The sequence below is a fragment of the Drosophila kikkawai genome, chromosome 3R (genome assembly GCF_030179895.1).
Source record: "Drosophila kikkawai strain 14028-0561.14 chromosome 3R, DkikHiC1v2, whole genome shotgun sequence".
In the NCBI taxonomy this organism is placed as follows: domain Eukaryota; kingdom Metazoa; phylum Arthropoda; class Insecta; order Diptera; family Drosophilidae; genus Drosophila; species Drosophila kikkawai.
This window is the reverse complement of record NC_091731.1, coordinates 32488843-32508906: the sequence shown is the minus strand read 5'-3', so window position 1 is coordinate 32508906 and position 20064 is coordinate 32488843. Positions and strand designations below refer to the sequence as shown.

The window sequence follows — 20064 nt, the reverse complement described above, 5'->3', positions numbered from 1 at the left end:
GTAGCTGCTGCTGTCCTTGACAACAGTTATTTATTTCGACAAAATAAGACCAAGCTTAGGCTACTTGACACTATACAATTTTCTAGCTGAAGAAGCTATGGAAAATTGCACATGATCAAATCACTTAAATATCATATGGCACAATATTGAGATGAGCAATAGTTGGTAGATATTTTATTTTGTTAAATAATAAAATCAATGATTTTAATAAAGAAAATGTATTAAAACATTAGTTTTAATTGAGAAAATGCATTTGGAATAATGCATTAGGGAATATAGGGAAGTCTTATGTATTTCGCGGGTTAATTAAAAATATAACAACAAGGTTGGGCCAAATTATAATCAAGTTCTACAAATACTATAACAAATACGGATTTATGAAATTCTTATCACAAGAATTTTGTTTCACAAAACATGGACACAATTTGTACACGCACACATATTCATATTATATATAGGAAATTATATGCCGGATCACTTATCATAAAATAGATATTAGAATTGAGCCAAACAGACTTGGCTTTTTGATATTTTCAAGGGTGGGTCAAACACTTCTTGGATCTGTTGCCGCCACAAAGTCAGTCTAAGGGATTTGGATTTGGATTTGCTTTTACATAAAGATGCCATGCACACAATGTCATAAGGCGGCAGTATTGGCGGCTGCATCGGTCACGCCGCTGGAGCTAGGCGCCAGCGCATCGTTGGCCATGTGCGTCTCGATGTCTACACGACAAATGGGGCAGTGCTTGTTGGTAACCAGCCATTGATCCACGCAATCCGTGTGGAAGAGATGCATGCAGGGCAGGCGGCTGGAATTTGTAATGTGTTAAATATTATTTATAATATATTTTTTATGGTTTTTGCAATCTTATTTTGATAGCCTACCGCACATCGTTTTCGATCTCGAAGAGGGTCAAGCAGATGGCACACTTTTCCGCATCCTCGTCCGACTCGCTGGGCCGCCGCACACGTCTATACTTGTGCGGCAAGGTATTCCTTTCGATGGTTTCCTAGAATTAGGCCAAAGAAAAATGAATATTATTATTTAATAAACTTTTCTAGCTGTGTGTTGTTCTAACCAAAGTGGCCCCACGATTCGGGCGCGGTGGTCCAATAAGGATGCGAGATCCTAGGGACAGGGGCGTGGCTAGCCCGATTTCCAGATGCAGCGGCGAGTAGTGGTGATGGAACATGTGATGGTGGATCGCCCGCTGACGCTGCAAATGCTGCATAACAGGCGGCGATTGTTGGGCCTGTGGCTGCCCGTGCCTGAAACCCGGTGGCTGAGGACCGCCGCCACCTGCATGTGATGTCGCTGCTGGACTGCTGCTGCTGCTGGAAGGTGCTACAGCTTGCTGAGGCGGCGGCGGCGGTGGAGGAGCAGCAGCTGCTGCTGCTGCCGCATCATAAGGCGGATAATAGGCGGGATCTAGGCTGGACACAGGACCATTCCTGGCATGTACACAGTTGCAAATACTGTGCAGGTAGCCATTGCGCAGACTGCTCGTCAGCAGAGGGGCATTCGACGAGAGATCGATGGGTGTGGGTGTCATGTGGCGGCGATGCATCTCCTGCATGCTCTGCTGGCGATACCATAGGTTCTGATGCACCGGATAAGGGGGAGCCGGTGTCAGCGAGGTGGCCACAATGGCACTGGCCCTGTGAGGCGGATGGATGTGGGCATGCATTTGGTTCTGTGGCGCCTGGTGGCCCTGATGCGGCTGTGGTTGATAGTGCTGCCGATTGCTGTACGCCGCCTCCGATCTTCGCACGCTGAATGGCGGGGAACCGCAGTACGGAATGGTACTCCGGCCAGAGTACATTTCCAGCGGCGGTGGCGGTGATACTGAGGCTCCAAGGGTGACTGCGGCTCCTGGAGGTGGTGGAATGATGGATTGCCGCTGATGTTGCTGGAGCTGTTGCTGCTGCTGCTGCTGCTGTTGTTGGTGCACCATGGGCTGCGAAACTGCGCGCATCTCATCCTCCAATCCTCCTCCAGCTCCTTCATTGTGCGCCCTTGAGAGTAGCTCGCTGAAGGACTGCACCTGAGCTGCTGCAGCCGTCGCTGCCACGGCAGCAGCGTTCAAAGCTCCGCTTAACGAACTTCGGCTGCTTCCGCCTTGACCGCCCTGGTAGTGGGGATGCGGCAAGGAATGAGCACTGGGCTGCAGGCTTGGGGAGTACACTGCTTCCATCACAGTGGGCAGGGGCGTGATGGCGTAGTGGGGCACATAGTAAGGATGATAGCGGTGATACATGTTCGCCGGACTGCTGCGCCTCCGCCGCGATGACTGTGAGGATGTCTGGCCGCTGGAGGAGCTGCTGCTCGATGTGGCTACTGCAGCACCAGTCGCTGCTCTTTGAGGCAGACGACTGTAGGCCTCGGCTGAAGAATTCTCTGGCGGCGGAGGGGGCGGAGGCGCTGGTAGCAACCATAGAGGAGACTCTGCAATCGGCTGGAAGTAACGCTGCGGATCCATGCTGGAGCAGCGCGGTGGGTAAAAGTGAGCAGAGTTGGGGTCCATCAGCTGGTCCAGCTCGTAGCTGTAGTTGTGATCCGTGATGGGAGCCCGTTCAGCCAGAGCCCCGCTGTAAAAGGCGAAGGCTGAGGTGCCATCATTGTTGACCTCCGTCCTTCGATCTGAGCGGCGGGCATAGGTGGGCAGGGAGTAGGCATAGTTGAAGATAGGCCGCCGGTCATCAAGCGTCTGCTGGCGACTCAGTAACAGCTCATCCTGATCCCGATCCCGTTCCAAGTTACGTTCCCTGTTCGTTTCCGTTTCCCTCTCCAGTTCCCTCTCCCTTTCCCTCTCCCGATTCACTTGCGTTTCGTTCGCCAGGCCGTCGTCATCGGAGGTCAGATCAATCGAGAGTATGGGTTCTCTTGTGGAGTGCACAAAGACCACATCGTCATCATCATCATTCGAGTCCGACGACCAGTCATCCAGCTGCAAGTCCGGAGCAGTCAGCACCGCCGCATCGCTGCGCCTGCCCGCGGAAGTGGACGGAAGATTGAGGAGTTCCGTAGAGGAGTGCCTCTCCCTCGGCCGGCCCACGTAGGTTATGACACAGGATCCGTTGGCAGTCTGACCCAAGCTCTAAGGGAGAACTAATAAGTTTTAACGAGTTGGTGGAGCTCTGGTTGACTCACCTGTTGACTGGAACTGCTTCCCTGATCTGCATAGGTGCGATGCCTGCTCTTTCCCGGCTGAAAGGAATTGTATTTCAGTGGTGACAGCTTCGTAGATGAGTTGGGCGGCGATCTTTCTGGGAGCTCCAAGCGCGGCTGTTTGGTAGGCGGAGCTGCATCGTCTCTGGGACGTACACGACCCACCACTAGGCCAGGATTACCCCGCGTGTTCTGCATGCTGCACGTGGCTTGAGCTCCAGGCTGTAGCTCCTGCTGCTGCTCCTCCTTTCCTCCAAGTAGCTGACCCACCTGCTGCTCCCTTTCTTGTCCCTGCTCCGAGGTGGTAGAGGGATCGCCTTCATCCACGGATCTCTGACGCATCTGAGAGCCATAATCCACACTGCAGGTCGTGTGCGTGGCCGTGGAGCAAGAGGCTGCCGACATATAGGTGCTGTCCGGTGGAGCCCTTGCCCCACACATATGCCGCCGGCGACTATTGTAGTAGTTGTGATCCCCATGGCCGACCTCCAAGTCGCGGGAACCGCCACTACTGCTCCGAATGATCGTTACAGCGGGCTCCGCCGGCGGTGCAGGATTATGCATACGCAGGTCCCAACCATCGTCGCTGCTCTCATTCTCCGGCTCCATGGCTCTCGTTCTGCGATAGGAGAAATTATCCACACGCTGACGCCTCGCCTGGGCACTGGTACTGGGCCTGGTATCCACATCGACGCCTCCCGAAGAGGACGAGTTGGAGGCATCGCTGGAGCGGTTGGCCTTCTTCTTGTGGGCCTGCACGGCCGAGGTGGTCGTTGTGGTATTGGTGGTGCGCGTATTTGCGAACTGCACGTGCTCCGTGTCCGAGGCACTGGAGGTCACATCATCGTACACATTCGCCGCACTTGTCAGGGTCTCGAAGGAGCTGTTGCTCAGCTGCAGCTGCGAACTGGAAGGCAGCTCATACACCACCACCGCAGAGGCGTCCATGGCATGCTCCTCCATGGCACCCGCCGGCCAAGTGCCACTGATGGAGGTCACAACATCGTCACCGGCAATGTCAGCGTCTCGCTGCAGCGTCAGGGTTTCAGTCTTCTTTCGCCTGGGACGCTGTGGAACAGCGTTGACAGCGAGTGGTTGAGTAGCCAACGCCGTGGAGGAAGAGGGCAGCTCAAAATACTGCGGCTCTTCCTGGGCCAGACTCTGGGTAGAGTCAGCAAAACGACTGCTGCTGGCCAGCGACAGGGATGGGCAGCGGCACAGTTCGCTCAAGGAGCTACACTTGTCGCAACGCCCAACCGCGGCCTCAAACCCGGAGCTAGCCACCTCGCCGCGGCGCGGAGCAACAAGGGCAGTGAACGATGGCGGGGGCGTTGAATGGGGCTCCTGGCCGGATGGGAACGGAGTCATAAGCATGTAGCTGTCGGACAGCGAGTCGCGCGGCTGATCGTAGTACAAGGAATACTGGGAATCTGCAAGAAGAGGGACAACAACAGGATTAGGAATACCTAGAGCTGAGAATGAGCCAGCTTACGCGTATCGTGGCTGGCCGGATTTGTGGACACACTGCCACTGTAAGACACCGCGGTGACCCGAGGCTGGTGGCGCAGCTCCTCCTGCTGCTGCTCATTCTCCAAGCTTTCCATGGCTGTTCTTCCAGTCGTGGTCTAAGCAAACAACAAGTAAGTGTTGTGCGCACACATAGGCCGAAATGTGCTGGAAATGCATATGAAAAAAATGGAAACTAATTTATAAACTGACTGATACGAGTTTGTGTGTGAAAAATAAAAACAAATATACACCCAGCAAAGTCGAACTATTCCTTATCAAAATTTGTAATTAATCAACGAAATCGGAAGCTCAAATTAAAGTTCAGAACCACAATTGTTTTTGCCTTACAAATACACACTTCTTTTGTCAGCAGAAGCAGCAGCACTTATCCGTCGAACTTTTCATTGCCAACGGCTGGGTATCCCTGTGCTCCCTGCGGCAAAACTCATAGCAGCCTTGAAGAGCGAGGATGTGGACTTCGATTCCTGGTGGAAAAGATCCACCTGCTGCTTCTATTCTATGGTCTCCAATAGTTGCAATTATTTTATTGCCCCCACAAAAATCATAAAAAAGTTATATGGAGTTTTGAACAGCTTTTAATGGGAAATACCTGGGAGATTGAAAAACATGTGTGCATTTGAAGCTTTTCGCCCCACGGTCACACTGCAATTGGCAGGGAATAAAATATAGCTATCGATAATTATACAATTTCGATAATTAAGCTTGTCTGACATGGTCACCCGAAAATTCAAAATGCTGTTATCAATGAAAGTTTAGAATTTGAAGTGAAATTAATAAATAAATAAGAAATCTCCTTAATTTTTTAATTTTGTAAGCAAACTATTTTAAAGGTCATTATTTATGGCTTGTTTAAATTAATATATTTAAAATGACATCTCCTGTAAAATACTGTTAACTTCTTATTCCTTGAAACCGTAAGATTCATAGAATCACAGATTTTAAACAGTGAGTTTGCCCTTTTTTACCTTTAATTTGTGTTTATAATCACTTCTCAAAGTGTAGAAGTATATTAAAGAGTTTACCCAGGAGAATTCAGAATAATACTCCTGATTTTTAACATTTGACAGTGATTTATTGTCCATTGGCCAGTGTGGGGGGTGTGGAGGCTGCTGGTTTCTTCCTGCTATTACTGGCTTTTCCTCTTCTGTGTGTTTGTTTAGTCCACAATCCATGTTTTATATCCGTTCCGCTTCTAAGACTGAACAAAAAGAAAGTTCCACTCGTTGGAGAACCGGAAAGAGAAAATATTACGCTTCCTTCATTTAATATTAAGTTGAACAAGCCTTTTTAAGAGACCTAGAGATCTCTTCCAGAACCCAAATTGTTCTTTCCATTTCTTTAATATTTCTGAAATAAAACCACTTTTGCTTAACATTTTATGTATTTTGCATTTTTATTGAGTTTTTATGTATAAAACAATATCTACTCTTCCTTTTATTGCGGGTTTCTATTATTTCTCTTGGCGTTTGAATTTGTATTTCTTTTTTTCAATTTTGTATAGCAATAATTTTAAAACAAATTGTCCTCATACAAACATTTAAATTGATGTAATCGATCAGTTTCTCAACTATTAATTTGCAGATCCTTCCCCTCCTCGGTCTCTTACGTGGGTAGTCACAGGTGTGTAACGACTTAAGTTTACCCATTGGCTTTTATCGGACATTTTGCAAAGAACCAAGGCTTTTGTTTGAGTGTAGTTGCTGCTTTTTTTAAATTAACTCTTAGTTACGATTTGTTTTTGTTTTTTATTTTATTTCTTTCTTTTTTTTTGTTTCGTTGCGAAACATTCCTCACAGTTTTACAAACAAAAACGAAAGCGATAGTTTCCATTTCTCAATATATATCATCAGATATAATCAGTTTCAATGCAAATATATGATTGATTCTGTATAGGAATAGATTGCATGAATATAGTTTAAAATTATATGGACGCTGTCGTTTTTATTGTTATCATTATTATTCAATGTTCAAAACTTTAACCGAACCCAAACCGATCTCTTCAGTAGCGATTTGAGCTAATTAATTATGAACAATAGTTGGTTTTTCATTTACATTTCATCATAGGTTTTTTTTTGTTTTTTCTTGTTTTTCTTTCGTTTTTATGGAAGTTTTTTTTTTAGTACAAGTTGCTGTTGGTTGGAAAAATATAAGTATATTGGTGTGTGTATATGCACTTGACATTGATTTCGTGGGACGTAAACAAAGACTGTGTGGAAAATGTTTCATTTCTCTTCTCTGGCGGTTCTTGTTGTTGATGGCACAGCGTCATTTGATAGATAGATTTTTTTCTTCAGGTGCATTTACATTTACATGTTATATCACAATTTTCATAAATATTATAAGTGTTGTGTTTGTATATTTAACAAAATTGCATGTTTTCCTTCTTATTTACGCCCATTCCAAAAAATAAATGTTGAGCAACTTGCAATGTCAAGAGAGTTGCTTAGCTTTGCCTCGCTTTTCGCCCAGTGTATGTGTATAGAGCCAAAGACCTTATAATAACACGATGAGCAACGCCATATAATTTTATTGCACTCAATTTGAGCTGGCTCCAAGCTCCTCTATAGCTTATTATAAGGCCTTTGCAGTGCCGTGTTAGTATTAGAGTTTGCGGGAGGTTGGTCTTAAAAAATATACTTTTTCAACAGGATTTGGGAAAGAAATATGTAACTGCTGATCACGAGAGAATCAAGTATTTGGCAGAAATAAACACAAGGAAAGGCACAAGCCTGTACCTATGATAATTTCCGTTAAATAACTAAATCTCACGAGACACTCGAATCAATTGATTTCATATAAGCTCAACTTATAGCGTTTTCCTCCTCTTTTAACAATTTTTGTCATGAGAAATAAAAACATAATAGACAAATTTCTGTAACAATTTTGTTGTACATTTTGGTTAATTCGGTCGGTAATAATTTCGACTCTGGATGCATGCAATAATTTTGGGGACTACTTAGGATTTTATATCGCCAAAAAAACAGAAAAGTCTAAGGGAGTTTTTTTTATGCATCGCTTGATCTCAAACACTCTTCGTATTCGTTTTTATTTTTCATAATAAAAAATTATAGTGCAATATAAATTACATAAATTTTTTTTTCGAATCTTTTTTATAAAAAAAGGTATTTGTTTTCTGTTGTTTTTCATCTCGAACGACTGTTTGGCTTTTCTCAAAACAGCGTAGACACTTGCCACTCGCACTTCCTGGCTGCCCCTCTGTCTCTGTTTTAACACCTCTCTACATTGAATTTTTTTTTTTTGTTATTAATTTTTTTTTTTTTTTTTTTCTGTTAACTCGGTTTGCATTCGGAATTGATAGAATTTTTAAATAGTTTCAATTTCACTAAATGTTTCACCAAAAAAGAATCATATAACTGGAAAGTTGGTTTTCATCAGAGAATGTGCGTGAAAAACAGAGTTTTCTGCCCAAGTGCAAAAGGATTGACAACGTAATCACTAGCCACTTGCTGTGGCCGGCTCGCAATACTCGGACAAATCGTTGGCCCGCTGCTGCTGGCGCAGGCGTCGCTGGAGCAGCACACTCTCGCTGGGCGGCGACAGGCCGATCCGCATGTCGGGCAGCTCCTCCATCAACTGGGCCGCCTGCAGGTGAGCAAAGCGACCGCTGCCAATTCGCGGCTGCTGCTGAGCCCGCTGAGCAGTCGAACGATTGTTCTGCTGCTGCTGCTGTTGTTGCTGCTGCTGCGAAGGCGGCGGCTGATTCATGCCACAGCTGCGGGCGTAGACACAATCCTGTCGCCAATTTCGGATCGTTGACTGCTCATCGGAAGGCGGTGATCCACCGCTGCCGCTGCCACTGCCACTTCCGCTGCTCCCAGCGCTGTTGTGCCTCTGGGGAAGCAGCTTCTGTGGCGGCTGCATGGGCAGCTGCATGGGAGCCACCTTGTAGCCAGCGGCACCGCCGCTGTGCGAGAAGCTGCCCAGATAATTGCGCTGCTGGTTGCCATAGTGCCCACCGCCGCCGCCAGTGCTGAAGGGCGGACGGTACTTGCGGTAGCTCGCCGCCGGCTGCTGCTCCTGCGAATGATGTGTACGATAGCGCCAGTTCTCGGTCTGCTGTCTGGGAGAACAGGCTGCTGCTGCTGCCTCCGCTGGCTGGTAGCGTGGTACATTGTACCTATTAATATGCTGCTGTCGCTGCTTCCTAGTGTAGGCGTTGGCCATGGAGTGCTGTGGCTGCTTGCGTGGCTCATGCTGCTCCATCTCCTCCTCGTCGTACTCGTCGTCCTCCTCATCGATGTCGGCATCCTCATCGTTCTGATATGCATCGACGGCAAAGTAAACACTACGGCCGGGCTTGCTTTGGCCAGTGGCCTGGCTTTGGGTTGGGGTTGGCTTCTTCTCATTCATCTCCATATCCACCTCTGCCGCCTTGCCAAAAGTCGTTCGCATTGTTGTCCCCTCAGCCACAGTGGTCGGTTTGATCGCGTTCGAATCATCTTCTAGGTTATCGGTTGGTGGGCGTGTTGCTGATGCTGCTGCTGCTGCTGGTGTTGTTGCTGCTGGCACTGCAGCTGAGTTGACAACAATATTTGCAGTCTCATAAATTTCAGGTAGCTTTTCATTTAAATCACTAATACTATCCAATAGTTTAACATCATCATCATCATTATCTGCATCGCCAGCTTGCCAGTTGTTAATGTGTGTCGTAGTCGTAGTAACTGGTGTATGCTGCTTGTTATTATCGGTGATGGTAGTAGCACTAATATCACTTGATGGTCCTTGCTTCTTAGCCCCATCAACATCATCATCATCTTGCTGCTGCTTGATCTCCTCGGTATCCTTCTCCTTCTCCTCCTCCTGCGCATTCTTGCGCATTGTGGTGAGCTTAGCAAATTCGCTTTGCTGGGTTGTTTCCTCCATATCCATATTATCGATAAGTTCCTCCTTTTCATACCCACCGTTATCCTGCTGTGGCTTCGAATCCTCCACATTGGCATCGCCAACTTGTTCCACTTTAGCTTTCAATTGCTTTAGATTGTCGGCTGGTCGCTTCTCCTCCTCCTCCTCCTCGTCCTGAACGTTTTGCTCCTCAACGTTCTCGTTATCCTCCTCCTCCTCGGCTATGTCGTCGACACGTTGCTGCTGCTGCTCATAGAGATAGTCGTCACCTTCATCCTCGTCCAACTCACGCCAATAATGCTTATAGTGTTGATAGTCCTCGCTCTCTCCATCCTCCTCCTCCATGTCCTCGCCCTCACTGCCGCTCTCGCGCCTAGCATACCTATTCTCGCCCAGCGCCTCCTGCTGCTGTTGCAGTTCACGTTGCTGCTGATACTGCCTCGTCGACTTGGCCCACTCGTCGTCCTCGTCATCAATACGGCCAAATGCCTCCAGAGCCTCATCGTCATCATCCTCCTCGTGGACGTTAAGAGTCTTAAAGCCTCCGCTATTGGGATAAATTGCCGAAGCATTGCGAGAGGCATTCCTGGAAGACTGACGGCTGCTGGCACGCTGGCCATGCATCGAGGATGCGCGTCCGCCGTAGCTGGACAGAGAGGCGGCAGCGGGATTGCGCTGAGAGCGATTGCGAGTGTAATGAGCCGGCGGCTTGGGATTGTAGTTCTCATCGCTGTAGGCATCCATGTACGCCTGTGACGGCTGATAGATGTTCGGGCGCTCCTTCATATAGTCGTAGCGCATAGAGAAATGCTGCAAGACCACGCGTTTCACTGCCATAGCCGATTCGGCAAACTGAGAGATTTCCCTCGCCGACTGATGGTTGCTGTAAATGGTATTGAAATCCCTTTATAATTATGTTTAAGCAAAGAATTTAGGCAACCTACCGTCGGATGTTAGCTGGCGTTTGCAGTGCCTTGTGGCGGCTAGTTTGCTTCGCCTTCGGCTCGTGTTCGCTGGCACGAATCCAGGTGTGGTTCAATACCGCCTCAGCACTGAGGCGATCAGAGGCCTGTTTCACAAGCAAATTGCAAATAAGATCCTTGGCCTCATCGCTGACATCGTGCCATTCGGCCTCCGGAAAGGAAAAGTGTCCTAAACAGAGGAAACAAATATTTTTGTTAGTGATTTAAATCAAATGTAGCCGTTTTTAAAAGAAAGCTCACCTTCTTGAATGGACTCGAAAAGCAGCTCCTGGCACGTACGACAGTTCTCACCGCGATTCCATCCGCAGTCTTCGCCACAATTGCCCGAAAATGGCGGATAGCCACAGAGCAGGATGTAAGCAATGACTCCCAGGGACCATAGATCGCACCTCTTATCATAATAGTGGGCCTCACCCACAAACAAATCAACCACTTCGGGGGCCATGAATTCGGCACTTCCAACCTAAAGCGAAACGGACCCGAATAAGTCTTGTTTCATATATATCATTATTAGCGATCTTACCGGTGTCAGTAGCTGGGGAGTGGCTGCCGGCGAGGATATGTCCGTGGTGAACTTAATCCCCGAGCCCAGATCAAAGTCGCAAATCTTGATCGGGCACAGCGAGTCGGTCTTGACGCACAAAATATTCTCCGGCTTGAGATCACGATGGGCGATGCCCTTCTTGTGCAAGAAATCCAGACCGGAGGCGATCTCCTTGATTATCTGCGAAGCCTCGTGCTCGGAGAAACAGATGTGCTCCTGGATGCGCGTCAGCAAGGGACCGCCGTTGATTTTCTCAAACACCAGGTAGAACTTCTCGTCATCCTCGAAAAACTCAATCAGTTGCAAGATGCCCGGATGGCCCTGACAGTGATGGAATGTCTCCACTTCGCGAAAGACGCGCGCACGCGCATGTCCCGGTATCTTATCGATCACCTTCACGGCGTACTCCAGATCGGTGTAAATGTTGACGCACGTCTGGACCGATGCATAGGCGCCCTCGCCCAGAATCTCGCCGGTTAGCTTATACAGCTCTAAAAGGAGAAAAAATGAGAATGCATCTAAAGGTCTATACTCTGATCCGCTCACTTACCTTGGAACGTTGAGGAATGCAAAGAGGAACTGATGCGTTTCTTCCTCCTCTTCTTCTGCATCTCCTCCTTATGCCGGTTCAACTCAGCCTGCCGCTCCACTTCGGTCATATTGGGCGCCTCGCTGGACTCATTGCCCGACACATCCTCGCTGCTGTAGCGAGTTAGCTCATTCTGCCCATCTACAAGAATAAGAGTAATAAATGCAAAGTTAGTTAAGAGATATTAAATACTTTTAGTTTACGGTTAAATGTCTAAAGTATTCAATTATGATATTAGGATTAAATATGATAAGGGACAACCTCTTATAAATCGACTTATTTAATATAGCAAAAATTTATCACAAGTTATACATTTATCAACATTTGTATCCCCTTTAGACCCCATGCCAAGATCCTTCAACTGCAACAGTCGGCTTAATAATAAATTACAGGCAATCCCTTAGAGAGCTTAAGACTTCCGATCGACCGGCAATCGTGCGAGGCTCGTTTTTATCGAATTCGCTTCACCATATTTGTATGCCTATATTTTTTCTACATTTATCAATGCATAAAAATAATAATGAGGGAATTGAAAATAAGAAATAATACGCGTACTTTTCACCAACTGCGTAGAAGGCAAATCGCGTGTCGTAAACAAGTCGTCGTCACACTTGTGCATAAATATGTAAAAATAAAAATAATGTGTAAATAAAACAGGCGTCGGTAGCAAACTTCTGTGTGGAATTGTACAGAGCTAGGGCTGGGACTGGAAGCTAATCCAAAGCCTGGTCTATAGATCAGAGGAGTGAGAGGCGAAGCTCTGGTGATCAGCTTGATTGGGTGTGTGCCTGTTCTTCAATTGTTGTCAATAGCTGGATGACTATTTATAAAGCCCACAGCGACTGCATTTCGAGCGATATCTGCACAAAGATCTAGGAGCTATAGTCGACCGTAGTCGCTATCAGCTCGGAGGCACGTCGCACTGCAAATATGTACATAATATCGCCTTAGTGCATAACAATAACGAAGAGTCAAATACAGTAGATATTGGTTTAAAATCGCTTGGGTTTTATATATATTTCTAAGTAGAACAGAAAGCATTCATAAATGGAAATTTGTCTATATTGTAAATTGTATTTGGTACTCCTCTTTTACAAGCACAAGGTATTCACGTTGAACAAGACCAAAAAGTTCCATTTAAATATATTTACTGTATGGAAAAAAGGGGAACAAGTTGAAGTCTATAAAAACTTCTGTGCATATCACTAGTTGGGGTTGTATCACTTGAATCGGTAGCAAGTCGTTGCCCCGTTGGATTCAACCAATTATAAAATAAATGGAAAGTTTGCTGTTGTTCCTGAAAGTGTCGTCCAATTTGTAGAATCGACCCCTTCCGTCTGGTCCGCCCCCGTCTTTTGCTTTGTTTTTCTGGTCTAAATTTAAAATTTGGCCTATTTATTGGTCAGCTTTAATTGTTATCAATTGCGTAAATAAATGCAAAGGCAGCGAAGAGACGCGTGTTTCTCGCATTTCTCTTGTTTATCCAATCGGCGGTCTCCTCTCTCGATCTCGAAGAATATTCTGCGCATTTAATTATGATTTTTCGCCGACTCATTTCACTTTGATGGATAGGATATATGTATTTATTTTTATACAAATTGCATAAAAAAAAATAATTGCCGCAGTTCCGGCGTATTGTTTTTGACATGTGTTTATTTTGGTTCGAGGATGTCTCTACGTAATCGAAATCATCCGATCTGATCCCTTCAGATGCCAGGTCGATAAGGCGCTGCTGATGACGACAATTGGCTTGGTTTGAAATCCCTTAGGCTGTATCAGCGGTTCTAGTTCTAACTAGACCCAATTCATGTAAAAATAATAATTTAATAACAATTAAGGCATTCGGAAATTAATTTTTCCATAAAAAACAGAAAATTGGATTTAAATAGAAAAAAAAACAAATGTTGAACTTTCAAAATTAAGCCGTGAGAAAGGTAAAGGTTACTTTCCTAGTCACCTAAGAGTTGAGGGTTTTTTATACTAAACATTTCTGAACATACACAGGTGCAGAGAAGCTGATAACCCGAAGCAGAAGGCAAAACAAGAAAATAAAAACCTTGAGAATTTTTGAGCACAAACACAATCTATGGCTCTCAGCTCGGTGCCATAATAAGTAATTAAATTGGTCTAGGTAGGAAACGGCAAAAATAAGGTGGCGGCGATTAGCGAATAAACAAAAGGCCGATAAGAGCAGCGTACTACGCAAAAAGCGAGAAATCCAAAAAGGTTTGCTTTTGGCACTTTACTTTGCCCATTTCAATTTAAAGTGCAAAGCAAAAAATTAAAGAAACAACATGCGGTCGCACACGAAGAGCTTTTAGTAAATAAAGAGAGATACGCCGAGAGAGAATGTGGGAAAGACGGAAGGCGATAAGGTGTTTCCCCCATTCCCTTCCTCTCTGTGTCTTCCTCTTTGTAGGGGTATTACTTCATGGCAGGGTGAAAGTGTACGGGGGCATAAGCGAATAAATTGCCAATTAGCAGCCCTCAAAATCAGCAAATCTGTGACGTCAAACAGTTGCTTACAGTCTGATTTTTAGTCAAACCAAAAAGACACATTTGTTATACGACTGACCATCAATCGAATGATATTTACGTATTTTTAAAATATGAATATAGATAGAAACGTATATGTAAAAATGTATGAAAATCATTTTTTAAATAATTTTTATACGATAAGTCTAGAAAGTGGAAAGAATAGTTCTCTTCAAACGCCCTCTTCTTTTTGCGCCACCTTCCATATTTGCCAGCATGAATTCACGGGCAGAAACACTCACTCACACATATGCATCCATACACAAACACGCACATACATACGCTATGGGAACGCGTGTGTTTGTGTTGTAAAGAAGCAGAAAATTATTGCGCAGCAAATGAAATTGTAAAGGAAAAAGTATGAAAATGGCGAAAGATATGACAAAATGAAATACAATTAAATTAAAGAATAACCATCTGGTGTTTATTATGCATTTTTTTGGGAGGCGTGTGGCCAAGGTCGACTTTTGTAGTTAATAGTTTACCGTTGTAAGCCAATTTGTTTTACTAGGTTTGTCGAAACAGAATTTTATTTAATCGTGTAATAGAGATAGAGCGGAAAAACTTGCTCGAACAAAAACAAAAACAAAATGCAAAAACCGGCATTTCGAAATGCACACACACTCACACACACACGTGCACCTGCCTGTGGGTGTGTGTGCATTTTGTTTGTGTGCGAGAGATCTCTCATCTCATTCTAGACATTTTCCGTCTTGTTCTAGTTGTTTTTGTATTTACCCAACATGTTTGTTGTTGCTGCTGTGTTCGCCTTTTAATCGCAACGCAATTTGTCTAAGCAACGCCCGTTCTGCTTCTTCTTATTGTTCTACTAGGCGGCACGTTTTTGCAATGCGTAGATAAAACTGCTCCCCCGTCGAAAAATATATTGCTCAGTAGTTTCAGCTTTAGTTTAATTTCTTCTCCTGTTGTTTTTGTGGGCTAATTTTAACCCGATTCCGGTTGGATCATCTTTGTAAACACTTCCTTTTTGTGCAGGATATCAATCCACCAAAAAGGGAACAGCTCCAAACGATGAATGGAGACGTGGAAGCACGCGGAAAATTTTCGGATTGACTGGCCCGGGGTATTGCGATTCGAAATGGACGTGTGTTTATTTAATTACTGCAGATATACCGGCCGGCGACTGTGGAAAATTCGGGTGGCGTGCGGCGAAAACCAATTGGCCAAAATAGTGAATTTAAAAAAAATGGGAAACACGGACAAACTTAGCGGACCTAGCGCCAACGAGGAAAGAATCGAATACACGCGCCCGATTTCGAGCGACGAAAAATAAACTACCGCCGCGCGAGAGCCGAGTAAGAGAGAGCTAAGAGCGGGTGGTTCCGCAAAATGAGAGCGAGAGTTGTTGTAACATATAGACACGAACAGTGGCGGTCAAACTAATAGTTCTTAAAACCAGTACACATTAGCATTATTATTATGGCCTTAGTTTTATAATAAAATTGATGTTCCGCTGTCTACATAAATTTTTTGTTTTTAATCTAGCAACTCCCAACTAAAGTTCTTATCAGGATGACCGCTAATATCCATAGATAGCGAAAAGAGCCATTTCCAGTAGAATTGCAAATGCTGAACAACCAGAAATATCGTTTAGCTTAGGACAATAATAATAATAACACGACCTTTTGATTACAAAACAAAATTAAATGCGGCCCGGAAGGAAAAAGCTTCTGGTTGCAAAAATCCGGTTTGAATTTAAAAACGAAGCCATTACCGGAGATGTTTATTCATCGACTCGATATTAATTCATATAGCCGAGAAGAAAACAAAGCGCATTAGCTCCGCTTTGCGAATCGAATCAAATTCTTGGCTTTCGAAGAAGGTAAATACAAATACGGGTAGACTAGTTTACGCCGGATCAACATCTGGGGGCAGCCGATACCCATTTCAATACCTGCTCCCATACCGATACCTGTGTGATAACAAGGGGGCAAATAAGCCCACTCACACACTCAGAGAGCGTGCGGAAAGAGAGTGGAGATAGAGCCACATCCACTGATTGGACCAGAACCCGTTTTGCCAAGAAGTAGCTTTGTGGTTGTGGCCGCCGCAAGCAAAACAAAAACAGCAACAGGAAAAACAATAACAAAGCGACAGCCGAGCGACGAGAGCTTTAAGAGAGTCGCTCTGGAAGAGACCGGTGCCGGAGAGAGCAGGCTTACATGATGCAATGCCGAATGCTGTGTGCCATGTAATAATTTAAATTCATTAAGCCCCTGCAAAAAATGGACGAGAAGCTCACCACCGCTGCCTTTCTGCGCTCTGAAGTGTGAGTGCGATGCCAAATCTCACGTAGGCCGCGATGTGGGGGAGGGGGCTTCGAGAAGCGAGAGAGAGACGGACAGACAGGCACACCAACACAAACGGAGCACGGAAGGTGGTGTGATGTCGGCGAGTTTTGTTCAAAAGCAAACAAGTGGAAAGGGCAAACAGCAAAACAGAAACAAAAACAAAAGCTTTATTTAACTAGCATTGTTTTCGTTTTTTGCTTAAGTAAACAGCAATATGTGCCTGGGTTTCAGCTGACGGCTTTTTATCGGTTCGCTGCGACGGCATTGCCAAAGCTAAAAAATAAATTTCTCTCGCAGGGCTTTTGCAGGAGAGTGGGTGAGAAAGAGAGGCAGATTGCTTTTGTGAATGTGAGGCTGCACGTAGGCACTAGCTGTCCTCGAAAAGACGAGGTAGAATGGAAAACTTCTTGATAATAGTTCTGGAAAACATGCCCAGCTATCGACTCTAATTAACACATTTTTTCCCTTAGCTGATTGTTGTAATATATAACGAAAATTCATTTCTTTGGGTGCATGTGAAACTGTAATCCTCTCCAGAAAAACCACTTAATGGGAGCATTCATTTGTGTGGGAGGCAGCCACTCTCATCGCTGCCTCCGCTTTCGCACGTTCGTTCGGTGCTGCTGTGCTGCGTTTTTTGTTCGTCCGCTTTGGCCCGTCGTTCTATTTTGGGCTGCAACAAACGTCACCAAGTGCAATAAACGTCATGAAGGTTATATGTGGTTGCAGCTTTGGAAGTTTGTTCACATTTCGCCGTTCGATGCATTTTGAGCCAAGCGAATGAACACGAACACGAATACCAGTGCATGCCGCTCAATCGATCAGCTCGTGACTCATTTTTTCCATTTCCATTAATTGTCCGCACACGCTCAATTTCTCAAGTAGCTGGCACAGATACTCGTGTCGTCTCACTCTCTTTGTTCCACCTCTGGCAGCTGTTGCTCTCCTCCCACCAACGATAACGGGTTGTTTGGGAGAAAAATAACAGGAAGCATTGTGAGCCTTTCTTTCGAGCTCAGGAAATCGAAGCTAGGAATACCCTTGCAGATTAAATTATTCCAATAGGAAGTGTTTTTTTTAATGGTATACGATAAGCCCTGTTTTAATAAGTATAGAACTGTTCAGCGTTATAGGCTGGATTGCCTATATTTTCTCTATAAGCCTATGTTAAAATTAACAACAAACAGCTCCTATTTTAAAGCTAGGCCCCTTTTTTGTTAACTATAGTAATCCAACCAAAATTGGTGTACATACAACCATACAAAGATATGCATTTATGTACATACAATGTACGTTATAAAAATGTTTCGTCTATATGGATTGTTTTGCTGCTTCTATCTGAATCTTTAAAACAACTAACTGGCTGACGTTTTTCAGCATAGTTAACCTAAAACTGTAAATTAAATATATTGTAATTCTAAGGGTTTTTGCGTCTAAATTTTTGTGATATAGCTTTTAGCCACTAAAATAACATTTGTGCAACAAACAACGAATTTGAGTAATATGGGTAATTTTGCTTTGACTCATATGATTTGCCTATAAACATTTTGCCATGTCTGTTTTTATTTAGTGATTCAGATTAGAGATACGTAAACTTAAAACGCGTCCAACAAAAATCGCAGAGTGCCGATGCTGGAATACCCTTCTAAGTGGAGCAAACACATTATAATAAATGGTCGGTCGCCCAATCGTCGCATGATGCAATGTGTGCTTCTCTTGGCAAAACAAAACAACTGTAAACAGCCAGTGGATGAGTGGGGGCGGGGGATTAGCCGACCAACCAACCGACCGATAGACAGACAGCATGCATGTTCTAGAATTTTTTGTGACGTCAAGGAAATACACTGGTACACTGGCAGGCGGCACTCTATATGCGCCAGTCAATGCTCCCTATTTCGGCCGATTGATTAGCAAGGGTAAACGAAAGTTCTGCTAGCCCGAGCTCTACAGAGAACTAGCATGGCGGAGACGTGGCGATGGGGTAGGTAGAGCAATGCCCCCTTTAACCCATTAAACACGGATCCCAAATCGATTTACGAGAGTGGAAAAGTTTCTTAATGAACTGCATTATGTACCTTGAACACAATATAAAAAAACTAGCATTTTGGAATATTAGGTGTATTACAAAATATACTTGAACTTGTTAACAATCACCCTTAAGTTGCTTTTTAAAAACATGCAAATTGTACTCTATTAATTCCCTCTTTCATTGGCAAGCTGTGCTTCGAACTAAGTAAACTTCTTCTAATATAGAAATATTCAGTCTGGTTCCACATCCATATTCAGCCATTGTTCCACGCAATGGGTTAAGAGCTCACCTGACTGACTGCAGCTGTTGTCCGTGTTGCTGCAGGAAACGCCGCTGCCGCTGCGTATGCCGCTGTCGCCAGAACCTCGGGGGTTGTTGTTGCCGTTGTTGTTGGCGTTCCGCTGCTGCGTCGCAGCTGAGGCAGAGGCAGCTGCTGCGCTGGATTTCTGCTCCTCCAGCTCCACCATGTTGCTGTTGCTTTTGGTTCCGGACGCGATTAGACGGAGAGACCAGACTGGAAAGGGTCTTCGGTTTTCGGTTACGTTTACGCCGCGGGGCCAGCTGCAATGCGTAGTGCAACAAATGAGAGCCGAAGTATCGCCTCGCTCTCTCGCGCTCTCTCAGCTCTATCTCTTGCGCTTCAGCTCATTCAAAATGGTGGCCGCCTATGGGATGATGTTTTCTTCTTTTTAATCCAATTGCCAAGAAATGCGGCTGCTACTGCTGTTGTTGTTGTAGTGGGTAAATGGATTCGATTCTAGTGTCCGTTTATCTAATTCTGTTTTCGTTGGTCAAGTTTGGTGGTTGAGTCGTCGTTGGTGTCCCTGTGGTTGGTGTTGTTGCAGTTCGCTGATTTCTCTCATCACATCGGCATCACAGGCAAAAGCGCAAGCAAAAATTTGGGTTTATTATTCCTCTCTTTGACTCCGTTTAATTTTCTGCGCTCTTTTTGCGTTTCACCTTTGTGGGCTTGGGCTGTGCAGTTGTGTTGTTTTTGCTTGCTGTAGTTTGTAGTTGTAGTTGTGGCTGTGGTGGTGTGGTGGTGCAGGGGTATTCTATTTTTTCTTCTTTATTGTTGGATGCGCCTTGGTGTTTCTGCAGGAGTGGCTGAGGCTGTGGTGTTGTGGGTCCTGGTCGTTGTTAAAATTTCCTCCGCTGATACAACACAAAAAAAATCGCTGAAATAGCGGACAAAAGCCGTTTTCTTTGCGTATTTCGCTTTAAGTTTCTTTCCCAGCTACCGATCCATTTTCAATTTTCGAAGATGATTCCGACGAATGACGTACATTTCGCCAGTGAGACCGTACGTGATTGTGGAAATATGCCACATGCCAGCAGCAGCGATAAAAACGTAACGTAAGAGCAGGGCTGCAAAAATACCGTTACAAATGTAAAATATTTAAAACTTACCTATTTAAATATTTGTCATCAAAGGTAAATTTTCTTATTTTTTAAAAGCAAGTAGCCGTGATGTAAATTATAGTTTGACTTTGATTAAAAGGTGGGAAAC

At 45.0% G+C, this 20064-nt stretch overlaps 2 protein-coding genes across 3 annotated transcripts; both read right to left on the bottom strand.

Moving 5' to 3' along the window:
* Positions 1–146: 146 nt before the first annotated feature.
* On the bottom strand, positions 147–5255 carry LOC108082878 (uncharacterized). Its single transcript, XM_017178463.3, has 6 exons — positions 5037–5255; positions 4662–4843; positions 3152–4599; positions 1080–3098; positions 886–1010; positions 147–809 (listed from the first exon to the last, which is right to left on the bottom strand). The coding sequence occupies exons 2-6, from the start codon at positions 4771–4773 to the stop codon at positions 638–640; spliced, it is 3876 nt and encodes a 1291-aa protein (XP_017033952.1). The 5' UTR covers positions 4774–4843; positions 5037–5255; the 3' UTR covers positions 147–637.
* An 818-nt stretch (positions 5256–6073) lies between these two features.
* Positions 6074–19849, bottom strand: Lk6 (Lk6 kinase). 2 transcript variants are annotated; one of them, XM_017178421.3, is made up of 6 exons: positions 18844–19849; positions 11640–11819; positions 11069–11580; positions 10786–11008; positions 10507–10714; positions 6074–10445 (listed from the first exon to the last, which is right to left on the bottom strand). In XM_017178421.3, the coding sequence occupies exons 1-6, from the start codon at positions 19019–19021 to the stop codon at positions 8156–8158; spliced, it is 3591 nt and encodes a 1196-aa protein (XP_017033910.1). In that variant the 5' UTR covers positions 19022–19849; the 3' UTR covers positions 6074–8155. The 2 variants fall into 2 exon arrangements, with proteins under 2 accessions (XP_017033910.1, XP_017033919.1); XM_017178430.3 differs by lacking the exon at positions 18844–19849 and adding an exon at positions 14952–15470 and having other exon boundaries at positions 6374–10445.
* Between the last annotated feature and the right edge of the window lie 215 nt (positions 19850–20064).